Source organism: Saccopteryx leptura, chromosome 1, assembly GCF_036850995.1.
Source record: "Saccopteryx leptura isolate mSacLep1 chromosome 1, mSacLep1_pri_phased_curated, whole genome shotgun sequence".
NCBI classification, from domain to species: Eukaryota; Metazoa; Chordata; class Mammalia; order Chiroptera; family Emballonuridae; genus Saccopteryx; species Saccopteryx leptura.
The window spans coordinates 278,221-297,321 of record NC_089503.1 but is presented as its reverse complement, the minus strand read 5'-3'; the positions used below and the strand labels follow the sequence as shown (position 1 = coordinate 297,321).

Sequence of the window (19,101 nt, the reverse complement as noted above, 5' to 3'; positions counted from 1 at the left end):
AAAGATAAAGTTACTTCCCTACTTTATAAATCACCATTACTGTGGAACTGGTGGCTGGTTAGAAAATTTTACTACTAACAGAGATACAAAAGTGGGCGGTAGGTATAAAAAGGTTGACTACGCCTGCTCTAACCAATTGAGCTAACCAGCCAGGGCCCCCAACCATGCTTCTTACATGCCTGATTCCTATTCCTCTCCCATCCTCTCTCACTTGGAGATGAAGTAATCTCTGAGAGGATTGCCCACTGAAATTTATTTTCCAAAAATTAACAAAGCAAATCTTAGAGAACAAGCCACCCTGTAGCTGAGAACAGCACCATTGTCCCACCTCAGGAATGTCCCCAGCATCTCAGCTTGGATCACAGCACTGCATTTCCAGGCTGCTGGTCATCTACCCAACCTCTGCTCTTACCCTGTATGCTAGACAGGAGTGGCCCTCAGAAAGCAGGCCCTGGCCTGCTCAGTGCACAGTGTTGGCCTGGCACGTGGACGTCCCTAGTTCAATCCCCGGTCAAGGCACTCATGAAAAGTGACTATCTGCTTCTCTTCCCCTCCCTCTCCCCCTACCTTCACTCTTCTCCTCCCATAGCCAGTGGCTCAATTGGTTAGAGCATCAGCACAATAACTCAGCTGGTTCAAGTGTTAACCTCAGGCACTGAGGATAGCACAGCTAGTCAGAGTGTGGACTTCAGACAGGGGTTGCTGGGTGGATCCTGGTCAGGGCACATGAAGGAATCTTGTCTGTCTCTCCTACTCTCACTTAAAAAAACTTAAAAGTAAAAAATTTTTCCTAAGAATCAAAGGCATATGAAATGAATTCTTAATTTCTGAAGCATCTGATTTGAAATCTTACTGATTTTAGATTGTACCATGAACACTTCTAAGAAGAGTGCTCTCTTTTCTTTCCATTTTGAAGAGCAGTTGTGCCCACCTCTAGCTGCTGAGAGCTCTCTCTTCCACTTGCTGATGCACTTGATGCCCAGCTTCTGGCCATACTCGTCACCGTACCAGACTAGCAGCTCACAGTATGGCCTGATGACCCGGTAGGTTCGGGAGAAAATCTGCCTGCGATACTGAAAGGCCACCAGGTTCTGCTCTTCATCATCCCGGGCACAGTTCACATACCTGGGATTGAGGCAGGTGAAAGAAAAGAAACCCACAGGCGATGAGTTTCTACTATCTCTCAGATCCATGTCCAGCTCTGCACCTGACACTCGGGCTCTGATGTCGCCCACTCTCACAGTGCTCATGGAGAACCTTCTCTTCAATGTCTAAGCCTGTCACAATGTCATATGACTTCCTATGTCCAGGTCCTGCTTATGGTGCTCATTCTGCCTAATACCGTTTAATTTTAGATGTAACCTCACACTGATTGGCCATAAAACCCAGTCACCTCTAGCTTCTCTACACTAAATCAGGTTCTGTTTTATATCACAGAACTTGCTACTTGATGTTGGACTCTGTGTCTAGATTAGTTCACATCATTCAATCCTGAGCCCAAGTTCATCTTTTCTTGAGAGGCCTTTCTCCATTTTTTTCACATTTTATACAGGTAGCATTTGATGCCTCAACCAGGTTTCCATAAAAACCTGAAGTTGCCCCCCCCCACCCAAACAGAGAGGCAGACAGACTCCCGCATGCACCCAACTGGGATCCGCCCAGCATGCCTACCAGAGGGCAATGCTGAGCCCATCAGGGGTGTTGCTCCACTGCACCTGGAGGCATTCTAGCACCCGTGGCAGAGGCCATGGAACCATCCTCGGCACTGGAGCTAACTTTGCTCCAGTGGAGCCTGGGCTGTGGGAGGGAAAGAGAGAGAGAGAGAGAGATAAAGGAGAGGGGGAAGGGTGGAGAAGCAGATGGGTGCTTCTGTGTGCCCTGGCTGGGAATCGAATCTTGGAACTCCATAGGCCGGGATGACACTCTTCCACTGAGCCAACCAGCCAGGGCTTGGAGGTTTCTTTGTCTTAGCAAAATGATAAAGAACAATAATATCTTAGTCACATTCTGTAGCCTCTGATAAAAGAGCCCTTCAGGGTAGTGGCCCATGATCATTTCTCTGCAGGCTTCAGAACTCAGTTCTAGTTAGAAAAGAGGCTGGCATAATTTGCTGCCCTTATTGCTTTAGGCTGCCCTTGGTTTAGGTATCCTGGCACTCTGTACTTCTCAAGAACTAGAAATATTATAGTTAAATATTTCTTAAATTAATTGTTTCACTCTTTCTGCAATTAGTCCTCCATAAGAAGATGAGTTATATGATCTGTTTAAGTAATGATTACCTTCCTCTAAACTGGAATATAGTAAGGACTTGCTAAAATAATGTTCATTAGATCAATTAAAGTGTAATCAAGGCCCTCAAAGGTTTTTTCCAGTGGCTAAATTTTGTCTAGCCTAGAGATTTATATTTTGAGGACATACGCTATATTTATATTTCCTTTTTCCTTTAAATACCTCTTGCTTTGAAAGAGCACTGAATGGAGAAAAAAGAGGAACAGAGGATTGAGGGAGACACTGAGGGAGGCATGATGAGAAGGAAAGATGTATGGGCCTGAGAGGGATGAGTGTTCTCCGTGACTCCAGGAAAGTTATTGGCCTTACCTCATCCAGTTGGCCCAGAATTCATCTTTGCCATTCACATACTGATAGCAGTTTCTCCCTTTGGTGATCTGCATTTCAGGAAGAAAATATAAAGGTTTTTTCCAGGTGAGAAGGTAATAGAGAAATTATTTTACTCTACTGTCAACAAAGCTCTTTCAGCTTGCATGCATTGCCACTCTGGACCACATGATATTTTCCTTACTCATCACATCTGAGTTGACCTGTCCACTCAGGGCTGGGAGGAGGCTTTCCTTTGTGTCTGTACCATTTTGCTCCCACTTAACCTGCGATTCTCAACAGGAGCTCTCTGGTCTGCAAAGTCCACTCAGTACCCAGAACTAAGCATACTGTCTCCATCCATGTCCCACCAAGCTATGGGAGGGATGTGGGAAGCCACAAGACAGGGGAAGAGGTAAATACTTCTCACCTGCCAGGAGTGTCCGTTGTTGCCTGCCTCTTCATCTTCTGTGATCTGGCCCTTATAAGGGCCAAAGTGCAGACCCACTGGCAGAGCAGATGCCTCGTTCCACACTCCAAGACCAGCCTCAGGGATGCCCGATGGTCTGATTCTCAACCCAGGGGGCAGTGTGAGGGCTGCGTGATTTGGATGCTCCTTATCTACTGCACTGTCTTTTACAAATGTAGGGGGCCCATGCACGTCACAACTGTCAATGAAGAAGTTCTGACACTTCTCACAATCTGGGGGTGAGAGCAACAGGGATTAGGGAAGGTGTAGTGCATGTTCCTGGACATATAGAGCTTCAGAGAGAGCCCAGGCACTCACATCACTGAGCCTCAATTCTGTAGTGCAAGTCCATAGGGGAATGAAATGCTCTAAGGGCCAAATGACCAGATGAAATTATTGTATAAAATATAGATAACATGCTTTGTGAGGGTTACTTACAGAGGTAGTCATCATCCTGGGGCTTGCTGACCTCTTGGTACACATGGCCTTTTCTTTCTCGTAGGCTATACATCTTTACTTCAGTCTCCTTTCTCCTGGTTCTAAGTTGGAGAAGAATGAGTTTGGTGGAATCTGGAGTGTTAGTCCCTATTTTGTCAGAAAACACACAATCTCCTCCCATCAAATTATCACCTGTACTTCTATATACTCTGGTATTTTCCTTTGTCAACTATTGGCTAAGAGATTGGCCAATACAATAGTAAGCCTCTACACTGACTACAGATGGCCAATACAATATTTGTTTCTAGATCTTTCATTTTGAGGTATATGTTCCCAACTTTATTAAGGGCATATTATATGTTAGGTATTGAGGAAAGACCTGGTATACCACACCAACAGTGTATGGTTGCTATTATCAGAGATGTATTTATTGGACAACTGGTATGTATCAGTTCTTTTACCTTGAATTTAAGCCCTAGTCAGTGGCTCAGTGGATAGAGCGTCAGCCCAGTGTATGTCCCGGTGTGATTCCAGTCAGGGTACATGGGAGATGCGACCATCTCCTTCTCCACCCCTCCCGCTCCCCCTTCTCTCCCTCTTCTTTTCCTGCAGCCAGTGGCTCAATTTGTTCAAGTATTGGCCCTGGGTGCTGAGGATGGCTTGCTTAGCTAGAGAACATCATCCTGAGCTGCTAAAAAAAACAGCTCAGTACTCAAGAATTGGGATTGCCAAGTAGTTCCTGGTAAGTTTGCATATGAAAGTCAGCCTCACTATCTCTCCTCGTCTTACCTAAAAAATAAGTAAATACATACACAAATAAATAAATTTTATTGAATATTGTCAAAGAATATATACATGTATCTTCACCTTTCATATTAGCATTCAAGAGTTCAGAGAATTTGTAAGATTTGCCCAAAGCTCCAGTGCTAAATTCACTCTCAGTTTAGTAGAGCTTAAATCCAGGCCTATCCAAAGTCCACCCCACATTTCTAGGCCGTACTTATTAGCCTTTCTAGAGGACTCAGAGGAACTGAAATCTACAAATGATTTTCTCTTACCCAATTTTCATCTACAGTGTTGTCCAGAGGGTCTCACTTCTCCAGGATGGACTGTGATGCTAAGGATCAGGTTCGAAACCTGAGGCTGCCGGCTTCAGTGTGGGCTAATTCAGCTTGAGTGCATGCTCACCAGCTTGAGTACCAGGTTGCCAGCTTGAGCGTGGGATCATAGGCATGACCCTATGGTTGCTGGCTCAAGTCAAAAGTAGCTGGCTTGAGCAGGGGGTCATTCACTCTGGTGACACATATGAGAAAACAATCAATGAACAACTAAGGAGCTGCAATGAAGAATTTATGGTTCTTATCTCTCTCCCTTTCAGCCAGTCTGTCCCTTTCTCTCTCTCTCTCTCTCTCTCTCTCACTAAAATAAAAAAGAAACAGAAAAATTAAGTGTTCCTGTCAAAAATATAATAAAGGTCACTTAACTGGACAGAAAGTCCATTTCTTTAACATAACACTTTCTCCTTTCTGACTTTCTTAAAATTTTTAAAAAATTTTCTCGACCTGTGGTGGCACAGTGGATAAAGCAGTGACCTGGATCACCAGTTTGTAACCCCAAGCTTGCCTGGTCAAGACACATACAAGAAGCAACTACTACAAGTTGATGCTTCCTGCTCCTCTACGCCACCCTTTCTCTCTTTCTCTCTCACATATTAATTTATTGATTTTAGAGAGAGAGGAGGGAAGAGAGAAAAATATTGATTTGTTGTTCCACTGATTTATGCATTTAGTGGTTGATTATTCTTTCTTTTTTTTTCTTTATCTACAGAGACAGACAGGAAGGGAGAGGGATGAGAAGCATCAACGAATAGCTGCAGCACTTTAGTTGTTCATTGATTGCTTTCTCATACGTGCCTTGACCAGGGGACTCTAGTTGAGCCAGTGACCCCTTGCTCAAATCAGCAACCTTGGGCTCAAGCCAGCAAACTTGATCAAGCCAGTTACCCTGGGGTCACATCTACGATCCCACACTCAAGCCAGCGACCCTACACTCAAGCCGGTGAATCCATCCTCAAGCCCGCAACCTTGGGGTTTGGAACCTGGGTCCTCATCATCCCAGATTGATGCTCTATCCTCTGTGCTACCACCTGGTCAGGCTTCAATGGTTGATTCTTATATGGGCCCTGACTGAACATCAAACCCACAACTTTGGGATCAAACCCATGACTCTCTAACAAGTAAGTTGGCTCTTTCTGTCTTCTTGTTTTAGCATAGCCTTGTCCAGTCTAAGAGTACAGTGACCACCTTGCCTCCTTTCCTTCTTATCCTGTAGTGGAATAACCCATTGCATGGCCTTGGATGGGAACACAGCCAACAAGAAATGAATGTTTTGCCAAGAAAGTTGTTTTGTGACTTGAAGGCGGGTCACTGAAACAGGTCTATGTGACTGAAGGCAGTTGCTGGGCTTTTCTCAGTAAAACATTCTCATACGATTTCTGTACTTTCCAGGGTTATCCCTTAAGATAAGGAGAGGAATGTTGTGGGATCCATAGAAGCAATAGCAATTAATGCCTTCTGATATTATGTTGTTACTAAGCTATCTTGCAGGTGCACTCCATGTATCTTTAAGTAAAAGTTACACTTGATGTTATGCCAATTTCTCAGTAAACAAGCTTTTTGAAGTCTTGTGAATAAAATTAGGACACAGCGTGAACTTGGGGCCATTTGCCTGAGCAAGCGGTTGTCCTTTGCTAGTCCTTGATGATTCCGTCTGCTGATTTCTCTCTCTGTGCCCCTGACTCATAACAACATTTGGCGCCTACCGTGGGGCCTTAAGAGAAGTTGGGAACAGATGGAACCCCGAAAGGGTAAGTTGGATGCGCTGTGTACGCGATACTTTCGGGTAACTAGCAAAGTCATTGGAAATTCCCATTCATTACGTGACAATTATGTATAGGTTTTGAAATCCCTTTTAAAAGGGTCTGGGACTCAGATAAAAAACAAGATTTTGTTACGTCTTTTAAATGCTATTCAGAAACATTGTTATTGTTATACTCCTGAACACTGTAATCAATTGAATTTGAATGTTTGGCAACAAGTAGGAAAATCTTTACGCTGTGTTCAATCAGCACGGAGATCCACTTGATGCTGAAATGTGGGCTGCTTATAATCTTATTGCTACAGCCCTTGGACCTTTGCAATCAGATGGAGATTCAATTAAAGACTTGAGTGAGCTTATTTTTAATAAGCCTGAAGAATTTGATTCAGCACAGAATGAACAGAATAATGACTTGGACAATACTGTCTCTGCTTCTGAAGTTACTGATAATGTTAATGAAATTCAGCCATCTACAGGCTTTCATCCCTCTTTCTTAAAAAATGAGGGAGCCCCTATGGATGATGGTGCCTGTCTAAAACACTTATTAAGTAAACTATAATTTACATTGGAACAACAGGAGAATGGAAATCAGTATACTGCTTATATCCTGTTCAAAAGCAAAATATATGTGAGCCTACGGCTCCTCCAATTCAAGGTCAAAAATTAATCGGTACTGGCAGGGGAAGGATTTTTCAACTCCCTAAAATCTCTGAAATGCAACAGGTGCTTGTGCGTCATGATGATTTAGAATCTAATTCTAGTAATTTTTCTGCATCTATTTTTCCAATTATTTGACAGCCTTTTCCTCTTAATGCTCCAGATCCTGGGGGAGGGCATAATATCCAATTTGACCAATTTGAATTTACTTTCTTAAAGCTAGTCAAACAATCTGTTGCTACGTATGGACCTCAGTCCTCATATGTTCAAGGTCTGATCTCTTTCCATTGTAATAATCATTTAATCATTCCTTTGGATTGGGATTTACTTGCTAGTACAGTTTTGGAACCAGGACAATATTTACAATTAAAATCTTGGTGGAGAGAGGAGGCTTTTCAAATATCTCACATGAACGCCAGAAATAATCCCCCTGGAGCTACTTTTGAAATGCTCATCGGCGTTGGTGCTTATGCAGCTGTGGGACAACAAACTGGTTATACTGATGCTGCTATAGCTCAGATTAGATCGCTTGTCTTTTTTTTTTTATTTTTTTTTATTCATTTTAGAGAGGAGAGGGAGAGACAGAGAGAGAAAGAGAGAGAGGAGAGACAGAGAGAGAGAGGAGGGGGGGAGGAGCTGGAAGCATCAACTCCCATATGTGCCTTGACCAGGCAAGCCCAGGGTTTTGAACCGGCGACCTCAGCATTTCCAGGTCGACGCTTTATCCACTGCGCCACCACAGGTCAGGCCGCTTGTCTTTTTTTTTAATTTTTTTTTTATTTAAGATCGCTTGTCTTAAAGCCTGGATGCAAATTCATGGAGCTGGAGACAAGGAAGAAAAGCTTTAAGCTTTACATCAGTTGGAACAAATTCAATTAGAATTAGGACATATAGAAGAATCATGAAGTCCTTAAAATTCTCTAGTCTTTGTAATAATAAAATAAATACTAATTTTCTTTGATGTTTTAGCTACAATCCTCTGAGCTATCACTTTGTTTCTTTCTTATTCTTTGCCTGGAAACTGAGGCGGGGGACATGTGTTGGATCTGACTATAGAAAATATCCCAGCAGCTGCCAAGAGAATTTTCTTGGGGAAATTTTGTTTAGTCTCATCCATCGTCAGTCCCTCCATCAGAAAATGCCCTGATTAAAATCAGGCAGGCATCTTTCTAGTCTGACTGTGCTCTGAAATCCCGGGTTTCTCTTTGGTTTGTCTGGTCTGGTTTGTCTGATTCTAATTTCTGTTTAGTTTTTGTTTGTTGTTGTCTAAAATGTGATTTTTAAGGCCTGAATTGTGTTTACATACAAAGATTAAAAATGCCGGCTTTTATATTGAAAAAATAGTTTCATCCATATATTTTTTGCTTTAAAATGAGAAATTATAAGGGGCACTCATTTAAATTTAAATTGAATAGAATATGGATCCTTAAGACTTGCTAATTTGGTTAATACATTGTAAGGTACATTCAAAGTTTGAAATCAAATAAGAATTCAAGTATTAGGATTAAAGTTATATGTTATACTTGTGTTTCTGTGTTGAAAATTGTCTTGTTTGTGTGTAAAATATGCTCAAATTTGTAAAACTAAGGAATTAAACAAAATTAAGTCATTTTAAGAATTTATCTCAAGCTGCTTCAGACAGTTTGCTGCTTGTAAGGCAATATCCTGAAAAAGGAGGCACTGAGGAAAGTGGGAATTTAGTTTCTCTAATGCCCTATAATAGACTTAACAATACAAAAGACTTTAGATATAGAAGCCGATACATCTCTTATTACTAAGCAACATTAATTTTCTTTTTAGCCCACTTAGGCAGTAGTCACTAAGCTGCATGACTTAGGAAAAATCCCTAACAAAGCTCTAAAATTTCTTTTACAACAGGAAAATAACAAGAGTCATTTGGCCTCTAATAAAGAAAAACATTTATGTTATAAATAATTAAAAGAGCAACATTTTAAATTACAGTCTAAACTTTCTGACAAGGAGTTTTTTATACTCACTATGACCAAATTTCTGTCAAAGCTCTTAAAGAGTTAAAAATGACTTGCTCCTGGTATAAAACTGTCTTTATATGCAGGAACTGCTATCCTCCTTCATAGACTCTGAATATTTTATTTCAAAAAATTTAGAAATGTTAGCTTGGACTGTTCTTTCAAAAGCGAAAGAGTTACAATGTATAACTTAGGAAAATCAAGCTTGCATTCAAGCTAATCAAAATGCTAATGCTAACCTTTTTATTAATATTTCACAACATGAACTTTTTAAATGGACAGTTTGCTAATTTACAACAATGTAGACAAAATGTAGGGGTGAGGATTTGCTATTATTTCCATAGATACGGGACTAGTAAATACCTTCCAAAAAATTGAAGCCTCAGCATAAGTTGGAAATAAAAAAAAAAAAAAAAAAAAAAAAAAAAAAAAAAAGGCCCTGGCCGGTTGGCTCAGCGGTAGAGCGTCGGCCTAGCGTGCGGAGGACCCGGGTTCGATTCCCGGCCAGGGCACACAGGAGAAGCGCCCATTTGCTTCTCCACCCCTCCGCCGCGCTTTCCCTCTCTGTCTCTCTCTTCCCCTCCCGCAGCCAAGGCTCCATTGGAGCAAAGATGGCCCGGGTGCTGGGGATGGCTCTGTGGCCTCTGCCCCAGGCGCTAGAGTGGCTCTGGTCGCAACATGGCGACGCCCAGGATGGGCAGAGCATCGCCCCCTGGAGGGCAGAGCGTCGCCCCTGGTGGGCGTGCCGGGTGGATCCCGGTTGGGCGCATGCGGGAGTCTGTCTGACTGTCTCTCCCTGTTTCCAGCTTCAGAAAAATGAAAAAAAAAAAAAAAAAAAGGAAATAAAAAAAAAGGAAAATTTGACAATTAAATAAACTTACCTAGGAGGCAAAAAATTTTTAATTAAGACTAAGACTTCAAAAAACATCATTGACTCTGTTTCTAGCAATGCTAGCTGTTGTGTCTATAACAATAAGCATAACTAACTATTCTTACTAAGTTTATATCACTTAAATAAGCAATGTTGAATAGTCAGACACTATATCAACATTATGTAAATCAACCTTTAAAAAATTTGTTAAAAATATCCTCAATCTTTAATAATCCATTATATAAATGACATATTAATAGCTTATAAAAATAATGCTGAACTTTCAGTCATCCTTAAAAATGCTTCTGAAACCTTAAATCAGTGTAGTTTGATTGTAGTTAAAAACAAAATTCAAAGATCCTGTCCTATTAACATTGTTACTAATTCACAATATGTAAAACATACAATTAAACTTATAGAAACTGTTTATATTTCAAATAATAGTTCTAAATTACACAAATTGTTTCAAGAGTTACAACTTTTTATTGTAGGAATGAAATTTGCCTATCTATATAACTCATATTTGTTCTTATACAGCTTTACCAGGACCTATGTCTACTACAGATAATGAAGTTGATCAATTACTCATTAGATCAATAAAAATAGATACTAAGTTTTATACAAAGACTCATACAAATAAAAAATATTTTATGCAAAAATTTAAAATAACCTGGCAAAAAGCTTGAAATAGTTAAAAATTGTCCTCAGTATAGTATTATAAATACTCCTTTATTATCAAGAAAAATGAATCCTAGAGGACAACACAGTAATAACCTATAACAAATAAATATTACTCATATTTCTTCTTTAAAAAAAACTATCTTATGTACGGTTTTATTAATATTTATTCTTCCTTTCAATAGGCCACACCTTTGCCTAGAGAAAAGGCTAATTGTGTCATTCAACATCTTATTGAAGTTTTTAATGTTATAGGTATTCCGAAAGCAATTAAAACTGACAATAGTCCTGCCTATACATCTACTCAATTTCAACAATTCTTAGCATTTTAGAATATTAAACATACTACTAAAATTCCATATAATCCACAAGAACAAGCAATTATTGAATGCAGTAATTGCACTCTAAAAAATGTTACTTAAACAAAAGGGGGGAGAAGGAGATTATTCCCTAGAATTATGTTACACAAAGCTTTATTTACTTTAAATTTCTTAAATACAGGAGAAGATAATTTGACTGCTGCAGATATTAGATGAAAAGTAACAGTTCTAAGATTAATCAACCTATACATTATAAAAGTGCGTTGAATCAATAGGTACCTAGTGTAGTGCAACATTGGGGAAGAGGGTTTGCTTATGTCATTGCAGAATCCGGTGAAGTCCTTTGGTGTCCTGCTCGCAGAATTAAACTAACAACATGAATAAGGACAATAGATTCTTTCCATATCCACCCATTGCTGAGATGGAAGAAATGAATTTCAAAAGAAGAATCTTAAAGGTGCTGCTGCTTGGTATTGAACAGGCTAAAATACCAAGTTGGGGTTAACTTAAAAAGCTGATCTTTAATGGTAAAAATAGGCTACAAGCTACTAGAAAAAAAAATGCTACTAACCTCTTTTTAGCAATGATTGCCTTGGTAACAATTCCGGTAAGTAGAGCTGAAAATGTTAGTTATTAGGCATATGTTCCTAATCATCCATTAAGTAGAGCTATTCATTAGGAAAATAGTGCCTTTCCTATTTTTGTTAATAACTCTAATTGGCTTCCAGGACCTTTTAATGATAGAAGTCCCTTAGCACCTTCGAAAGAAGGCATAAAATTAGAAATCATACAACAGGAATTAAGGAATTACCTATATGTATAGGGCATGAGCCACATTGTTTAAACATAAAAAAAAGCTCAAGCTTGGCTCTCTATTGTCAAAGATAACAGTAAAGGAGATGGAAAAAACAAATATTTGTTACAAGAATATAGATTTAAAAGTAATACATCTGTACATAAAATGTCATAAATTAAAACCCTCATAGCTCTGCCCAAGTTAAAGAGCAGGTTGCTAATTTAAGGTGGCATAAGAACAATGGTTTAATTATAGCTGGTGATCAAAGTAATACTATCATATAGCATAGCGGAGGGATGTCACCTCAAGCTCCTCATATAAAATTTGGTCCTATACAATATCATTTGTGGAAAGTAGCCATGGCACTTAAACATATGTCAGTGTAGAAAGGAAAAATCTGGAGAAATTATCCTTCTAATCATATTATGTTAATCTTTAAAAAATATGAAACACATTTCATATCTGCTCGTGTTAAATTGCTTTATATATTTGTTATAGGTGAAACCAAATAGACAGCTGAAAATTATTCAATAACTTGCAATAAGTGTGCTTTTTGTACATGTATTAACTCTTCTATTCTTTTTAATAAAATAGTCAAAGTCTTTACATTTTAAGAACCCGAACAAGAGTCTGGATTCCAGTACAGATGCATCGAATGTGGCAGAGTTCCCCTTTCATGATGCTGTTACAACATCTTATTAAGTCCTTGAAACGAACCAAGAGACTGGTTGGACTGATCATGGCCATCATTATAGAACTAATAGCTGTAACCACCGTGGCTGCTGTATCTGGAGTTACATTACATCAAAGTATACGGACTGCGGACTTTGTACAAAAGTGGCATGAAGATTCTGAACTGTGGACTTCTCAATAACGTATAAATAGTAACATTAAACTAAAATGAATGATTTAGAACAGACTATGATTGTGTTGAGATCAAATTGTTAGCCTGCAAAGACAAATTAAGCTAAGATGTGATTAAAATGTAACTACTTTTTGTGTTACCCCTATTTCTTAAAATAGTACTTATTTCCATTAGGAAAATGTTAAAAAGCATTTGTTAAATCATTATAATGTAACTAAAAAAAATCATTAAATTACAAACACATATTCATGAAGCTTTTCAAAGAAAATTAGAAATTCTAACATGTCAACCTATACTGAAGGGATTAATGGATAATTTATCGCAGTTAAATCCTATTGAATATATTAAAGAATTTTGGGGATCCACTGTAGGACTTTTTATAATAATATTAATTCTATGTTTTCTTTTATATGTAGTCTGTCAACGAATCAAAGCAAGAGAAATAAGGGATGAACGACAGAAGGCTGTGTTTTCTGTGGTGCTTCATAACATTCAGCATAAACAAAAGGGGGGAAATGTAATGAAATAACCCATTGCATGGCCTTGGATGGGAACACAGCCAACAAGAAAGGAATGTTTTGCCAAGAAAGTTGTTTTGTGACTTGAAGGCGGGTCACTGAAACAGGTCTATGTGACTGAAGGCAGTTGCTGGGCTTTTCTCAGTAAAACATTCTCATAAGATTTCTGTACTTTCCAAGGTGATCCCTTAAGGAGAGGAATGTTATGGGATCCATAGAAACAATAGCAATTAATGCCTTCTGATAGTATGTTGTTACTAAGCTATCTTGCAGGTGCACTCCACGTATCTTCAAGTAAAAGTTACACTTGATGTTACGCCAATTTCTCAGTAAACAAGCTTTTTGAAGTCTTGTGAATAAAATTAGGACACAGCGCGAACTTGGGGCCATTTGCCTGAGCAAGCGGTGGTCCTTTGCTAGTCCTTGATGATTCCGTCTGCTGATCTCTCTCTCTACGCCCCCGACTCACAACAACATTATCCCTTCACCTTTACACATTTAACCATCCTTGCCCTTCCTTAATCATCAGAGTCTGATCAGCACCAAACAGACTTGGGAACAGAGCCTCAGGTCTGTGGACCACAGAACCATTTGGGTCAAGTTAGAGATCACATCTGGACTTCAGCGGTGTTTCAGTGCTAGACCCATGAAAGAGGAAGGACCTTACTGACCACACCCTCAGGAAACCAGACACACGGAAGAAATGGGTGACACAGGGCCTGATACAATGGTCCCTACCCTGGTCCACAACCCCAGCTGACTTAATCACCATGATTAATCCCTTCCTGTCTGCAATGTGGTGGACACTGTCCAGGTAGCCCTGTCCTGGAGCACCGCTCACCGGCCAGACCTTCCTCCTCCTCTCCTCCTCTTGTGATGACAAGTGCTCTGAATGAGTTATTTCTTACATGCTTTTATACTTTTATACATTCCTGTTCACGAACACATCTATAAATATGTGTAATTATTTACACATGGAAGCAGTGTAGCGAATTGCCTCTTACTGCACAATGCACTGTTTGCATCTTGCTCATTTGCTAAATGCAAGCTCTGTCCCTCCTTAGCTGCTGAGATGGAGGGGGGCTGATGCCAGGTCGGTTTCAAAAGGGAAGTGTGCCTGCGGCCCCTCACCTCGCTGCCTCCGAGTCCGTTTTTCATGCGAGTCCTCAGTGTCCTCTGCCGGGGGTCTGGTGGCCTGCCGGCCAGCGGGCCGAGCGGCTCTGAGGCCTGCGAAGAAACAAAATCGTGGTCCGGAAAGCGAAGCGCTTGAAGGAGCAGCTCCGACACTCCGTCAGCACCTGTGACATCCCGCGGTCCCCGCCCGGCTCCCGCCCGGTTTTGCGCCCCTTACCTGTGCGCAGCAGCAAGTCCTGGTCCCCCTTCAACTTTCAGCTGCACACCTTCTCCCAGTCGCCCGTGGCGGCCACCCCTCCCGGGAGAAGGAGGGCGGAAGTTCTCACGGCGTCAGGGGCCTGGGGGCGGGGCGACGCGGCGACGTGGCTCCGCATTGGCCGGCGGGAACCGGCCCTCCCCCGGCTGGGTCCGGGTTTCCCCCCCGCCCGCCGCCTGCTGCTCAGCTGCGCGCCTTCTCGCAGTCGCCCAAGGCGGCCACCCCTCCCGGGGGAAGTAGATGCGGAAGTTCTCACGGCGTCAGGGGTCTGGGGGCGGGGCGACGCGGCGACGTGACTCCGCATTGGCCAGCGGGAACCGGCCCTCCCCCGGCTGGGTCCGGGTTTCCCCCCCGCCCGCCCGCCGCCTGCTGCTCAGCTGCGCGCCTTCTCGCAGTCGCCCATGGCGGCCACCCCTCCCGGGGGAAGTAGATGCGGAAGTTCTCACGGCGTCAGGGGCCTGGGGGCGGGGCGACGCGGCGACGTGGCTCCGCATTGGCCGGCGGGAACCGGCCCTCCCCCGGCTGGGTCCGGGTTTGCCCCCCCCGCCCGCCGCCTGCTGCTCACCTGCGGCGCAGCCCACGCCCTCTCCGCCGCTCTCTTAGCTCCGCCCTGCGGGCTCCTATCCGCGTCCACGCTCCGGCCACCCAGCACGCCCAACCCCGACGCGCCTGCGCAGGAGACAGCGCTGAAGCTGACTCCTTGGCCCACAGGCGCGCATTCGCGCGCACTCTCGTGATGGGGTTTCCTGAGAGGGGACATGTGGGGCCAGCCCCAGGGATGCACGAAAGGGCCAGGCCTGGGACTCCAGCCAAGCTAGTGATCCCCTTGCTCAAGTCAGCGACTTGGGCTTTAAGCCAGCGACCTTTGGGCTCAACTGGCGACCATTGGGTCGTGTCTATGACCCCGCACTCAAGGCTGAGTCCCAGCGTTCAAGCTGGTGAGCCTGCGCTCAAGCCAGATGAGCTTATTACATTTCCTTGTTGTTCAAGCGCTCTCTTAAGTTCCTCTATTCTCTCAAGTTTATCGAACATCGTTATGACTGCTTTGAATTCTTTATCTGTCCAATTACCCATCTCCATTTCAAAACGATATTTCTCCTGAGTTTTTTTTTTTCTCTTTTTTTTTTTTTGTTGTATTTTTCTGAAGCTGGAAACGGGGAGAGACAGTCAGACAGACTTCCGCATGCGCTCGACCGGGATCCACCCAACATGCCCACCAGGGGCGACGCTCTGCCCACCAGGGGGCGATGCTCTGCCCCACCCAGGCGTCGCTCTGCGGAGACCAGAGCCACTCTAGCGCCTGGGGCAGAGGCCAAGGAGCCATCCCCAGCGCCCGGGCCATCTTTGCTCCAATGGAGCCTTGGCTGCGGGAGGGGAAGAGAGAGACAGAGAGGAAGGAGAGGGGGAGGAGTGGAGAAGCAAATGGGCGCTTCTCCTATGTGCCCTGGCTGGGAATCGAACCCGGGTCTCCGCACGCCAGGCCGAGGCTCTACCGCTGAGCCAACCGGCCAGGGCCAGAGTTTTTTTCTTGTTCCTTCATTTGGGGTATATTCTTCTGTCCCCCATTTTGTTTGTCTGTTTTTGTTCCTTTTAGTTGAATGGAATAGCCATCTCGCTGAGTCTTGAAAAAGTTGTCTTTGTTACATTGTGTGTTGAATAGTTTCAGTTGTATGCAGTTCCTGTTGTGTGGCCTGGCCTGAAGGAGTGGATTTTGAATGGGCCACCTGGGGTGTGTGAGCCTCCTTGCCCTTTTAATCTGGGCAGGGCTGCCTGGTGTAAAAGGGGCTGCGTGGTGTGTACTTTGTGTGTCCTTTTTTTTTTTTTATCACTGGGGGACAATTTTTATTTTCTGTTGCATAATGTTTTAGAACTTCTATCTATTTCTGCATCACTGATTTTAAATCTAAAATCCGGTTTTTTATGGTGTATGCTCTAGTTTTCGTGCAATTTTAATTTCTTTTTGTTACAGTTAATGGCATGCATTGGTTTTTAAGTTGGAGGTAAAGGGCAATGACTCTTGGATTGAACATAACCACAAGGCAATTAATATTTTACAAACATCACTTTTACATAATTGTAGTTGTTTTTAAATGTAAACAATTATTATCTGATAAAAACACCCTCTTATTTTGTTTTAGGATTGAATCATGGCTTCTTGAGTAGGCGTAAATGGAAGAAAAGTCCTGACAGCTTCTGTTATATATGTGACTGTTACACACTTCAACGTCAAAGGCGCAATACTTCCTCATTTGTGACATGCATATATTGCCTATTTTCAAGTTCCCCTTGGTAATCAAGACAAGAATTGGCTCCTCATATTGTGTGTCATAATTGTGAGGAAATGCTTTGTGACTGGACAAAAGGAAAATGCAAAAGAATGCCTTTTGGTGTTCCCCTGGTTTGGCATGAACCTAAGGACCACAGCAGTGACTGTTATTTCTGTCTGATACATACAAAGGGCATCGGCAAGAAAAAATGGCATTTGATCGCATATCCTAATATTCCTTCAGCAATACGACCTATCCCATACTCTGAGACACTCCTGGTTCCAGTTTTTGATGGTTTTATTTCTTCTAAGGATAAAGAAAGTGAACATGGTGATCAAGTGTATTTTGATAAGATGCATGAGGAAATGGTTGTAGAATCTGAAGGGTCTTCTTCTGATGCCAAGCAGTCATTAACCCCTCAGCAGTTTAGCCAAACTGAATTGAATGACTTAGTAAGAGATTTGGGCCTATCAAAGAAAGCAGCTGAGTTATTAGCCTCCAGGCTTCAAGAAAAGAATATACTTCACTGGTCAGTTAAAGTATCCTATTTCAGGAAGTGTGAACAAATTTTTGTGGACTTTTCTCCAAAGACAAACACTTTGTTTACTGTCATGATATTAGTAGTCCTCTCAGCCAGCTAGGCGTTATCACTTATAGTCCAACAGAATGGTGGCTATTTCTTGACAGCTCTAAATGGAGTCTGAAATGTGTTCTCCTACACAACGGTAATGTTTATGTAGAGGTTCCAATTGGTTATTCAACTCATCTGCGAGAACATTATAATGACATAAAAATTGTCCTCGACTTTCTAAAGTATAAGGAGCATAACTGGATCATTTGTGTGGATCTTTTTTTTTTTTTTTTTTTTTTTTTTTAATTTTTCTGAAGCTGGAAACGGGGAGAGACAGTCAGACAGACTCCCGCATGCGCCGACCGGGATCCACCCGGCACGCCCACCAGGGGCGACGCTCTGCCCACCAGGGGGCGATGCTCTGCCCATCCTGGGGGTCGCCATGTTGCGACCAGAGCCACTCCAGCACCTGAGGCAGAGGCCACAGAGCCATCCCCAGCGCCCGGGCCATCTTTGCTCCAATGGAGCCTTGGCTGCGGGAGGGAAAGAGAGAGACAGAGAGGAAAGCGCGGCGGAGGGGTGGAGAAGCAAATGGGCGCTTCTCCTGTGTGCCCTGGCCGGGAATCGAACCCGGGTCCTCCGCACGCTAGTGTGTGGATCTTAAAATGGTAAATTTCCTGCTAGGACAACAGAGAGGTTTCACAAAGTATCCTTGCTTTCTGTGTTTGTGGGACAGCTGAGCTTAGGAGAAACACTGGACACAGAAGGAGTGTCCAAAACATGAAGCTCTAGAAGTAGTGATACAAAATATTGTGAATGAACCTGTAGTTAATCGAGACAGGATCATTTATACCCCACTTCACATCAAGCTTGGCTTAATGAAGCAGTTTGTTCAGGCTTTGAATAGAGAAAGTGAATGCTTTCAACATATTATTTCTGCTTTTTCTGCCTTGTCTTTTAAGAAGATAAAAGCAGGAATATTCAATGGACCTTAAGTTTGAACCCTCATACATGATGAAGAATTTGCCAGGAAGATGAATAAGGAGGAGAAAGCAGCATGGCAGTCTTTTGTGGCAGTTACAAAGCACTTCCTTGGCAACAAAAAAGCAGAAAACTATGAACTTCTTTTTCAAAGGATGCTGTTGGCTTTCCATGACATTGGATGAACATGAGCATGAAGATTCACTTTCTGAACAGTCACCTTGGTAAGTTTCCTAAAAATCTTGGAGTTGTTAGTGATGAGCAGACTACTGCTGGAGCACCAAATAAAATTGTCCTCAACAAGTACAGAAACGCAAGAGCTACAAACGCAAATTTTTGCCTGAATAGAATTTAAATAAGTTTTGCACAAATTTTATCATTAAAATAAGTGTTTTAATATATTCTATTTGGAAATTGTAGACAAATTCTGATGCAATTATATTTTTTAGTGTATTGGTGTATTTACTGCATTATATAAATTATTATATTTTCACAAAGATGATGCTCAAGAAGACATTCTACTTCAATACGTTAAACTAAGTGTTGAAAATTTTACAATAAGATAAAAACCTAAAATCTTGAATTGCAAAGAAACTTTAGCTTACAGAGAAAAACTAATGTGAGATTTGAGATCAGCACACTTGAATTAGGTAAGAACAAGTATTTTTGTGGATGCAACAGAAATTTTGTTCCCCAGTGTTATCTGTGGTCAGAGCATGGTCTGCGCTGGGTTACCTGATTGCTTTCTTGTATCTCACTCCCCATTAGATCCACCCTTTGTCCTGGTGGGGTAGCCTGGGTGCACACACAGCCTTAATTT

The 19,101-nt window shown here is 42.2% G+C and overlaps 1 protein-coding gene across 7 annotated transcripts in view; it reads right to left on the bottom strand.

The window, feature by feature from the left end:
• The window catches only part of LOC136391045 (histone-lysine N-methyltransferase PRDM9-like), a 117,900-nt gene that overhangs the window by 3,642 nt on the left and 95,157 nt on the right, over positions 1-19,101 (bottom strand). For 3 of the 7 annotated variants that reach the window (XM_066362460.1, XM_066362635.1, XM_066362545.1), the window contains 4 exons: positions 3,026-3,297; positions 2,599-2,666; positions 1,672-1,797; positions 932-1,125 (listed from right to left, as the gene is read on the bottom strand). In XM_066362460.1, the coding sequence (XP_066218557.1) occupies positions 932-1,125; positions 1,672-1,797; positions 2,599-2,666; positions 3,026-3,297 (660 nt within the window). Of the gene's footprint in view, positions 1-931; positions 1,126-1,671; positions 1,798-2,598; positions 2,667-3,025; positions 3,298-3,502; positions 3,604-4,560; positions 4,796-9,387; positions 9,417-14,203; positions 14,300-14,423; positions 14,717-19,101 lie in introns of those variants that run through there. The other 4 variants (XM_066362712.1, XM_066363001.1, XM_066362853.1 and 1 more) reach the window with 3 other exon arrangements.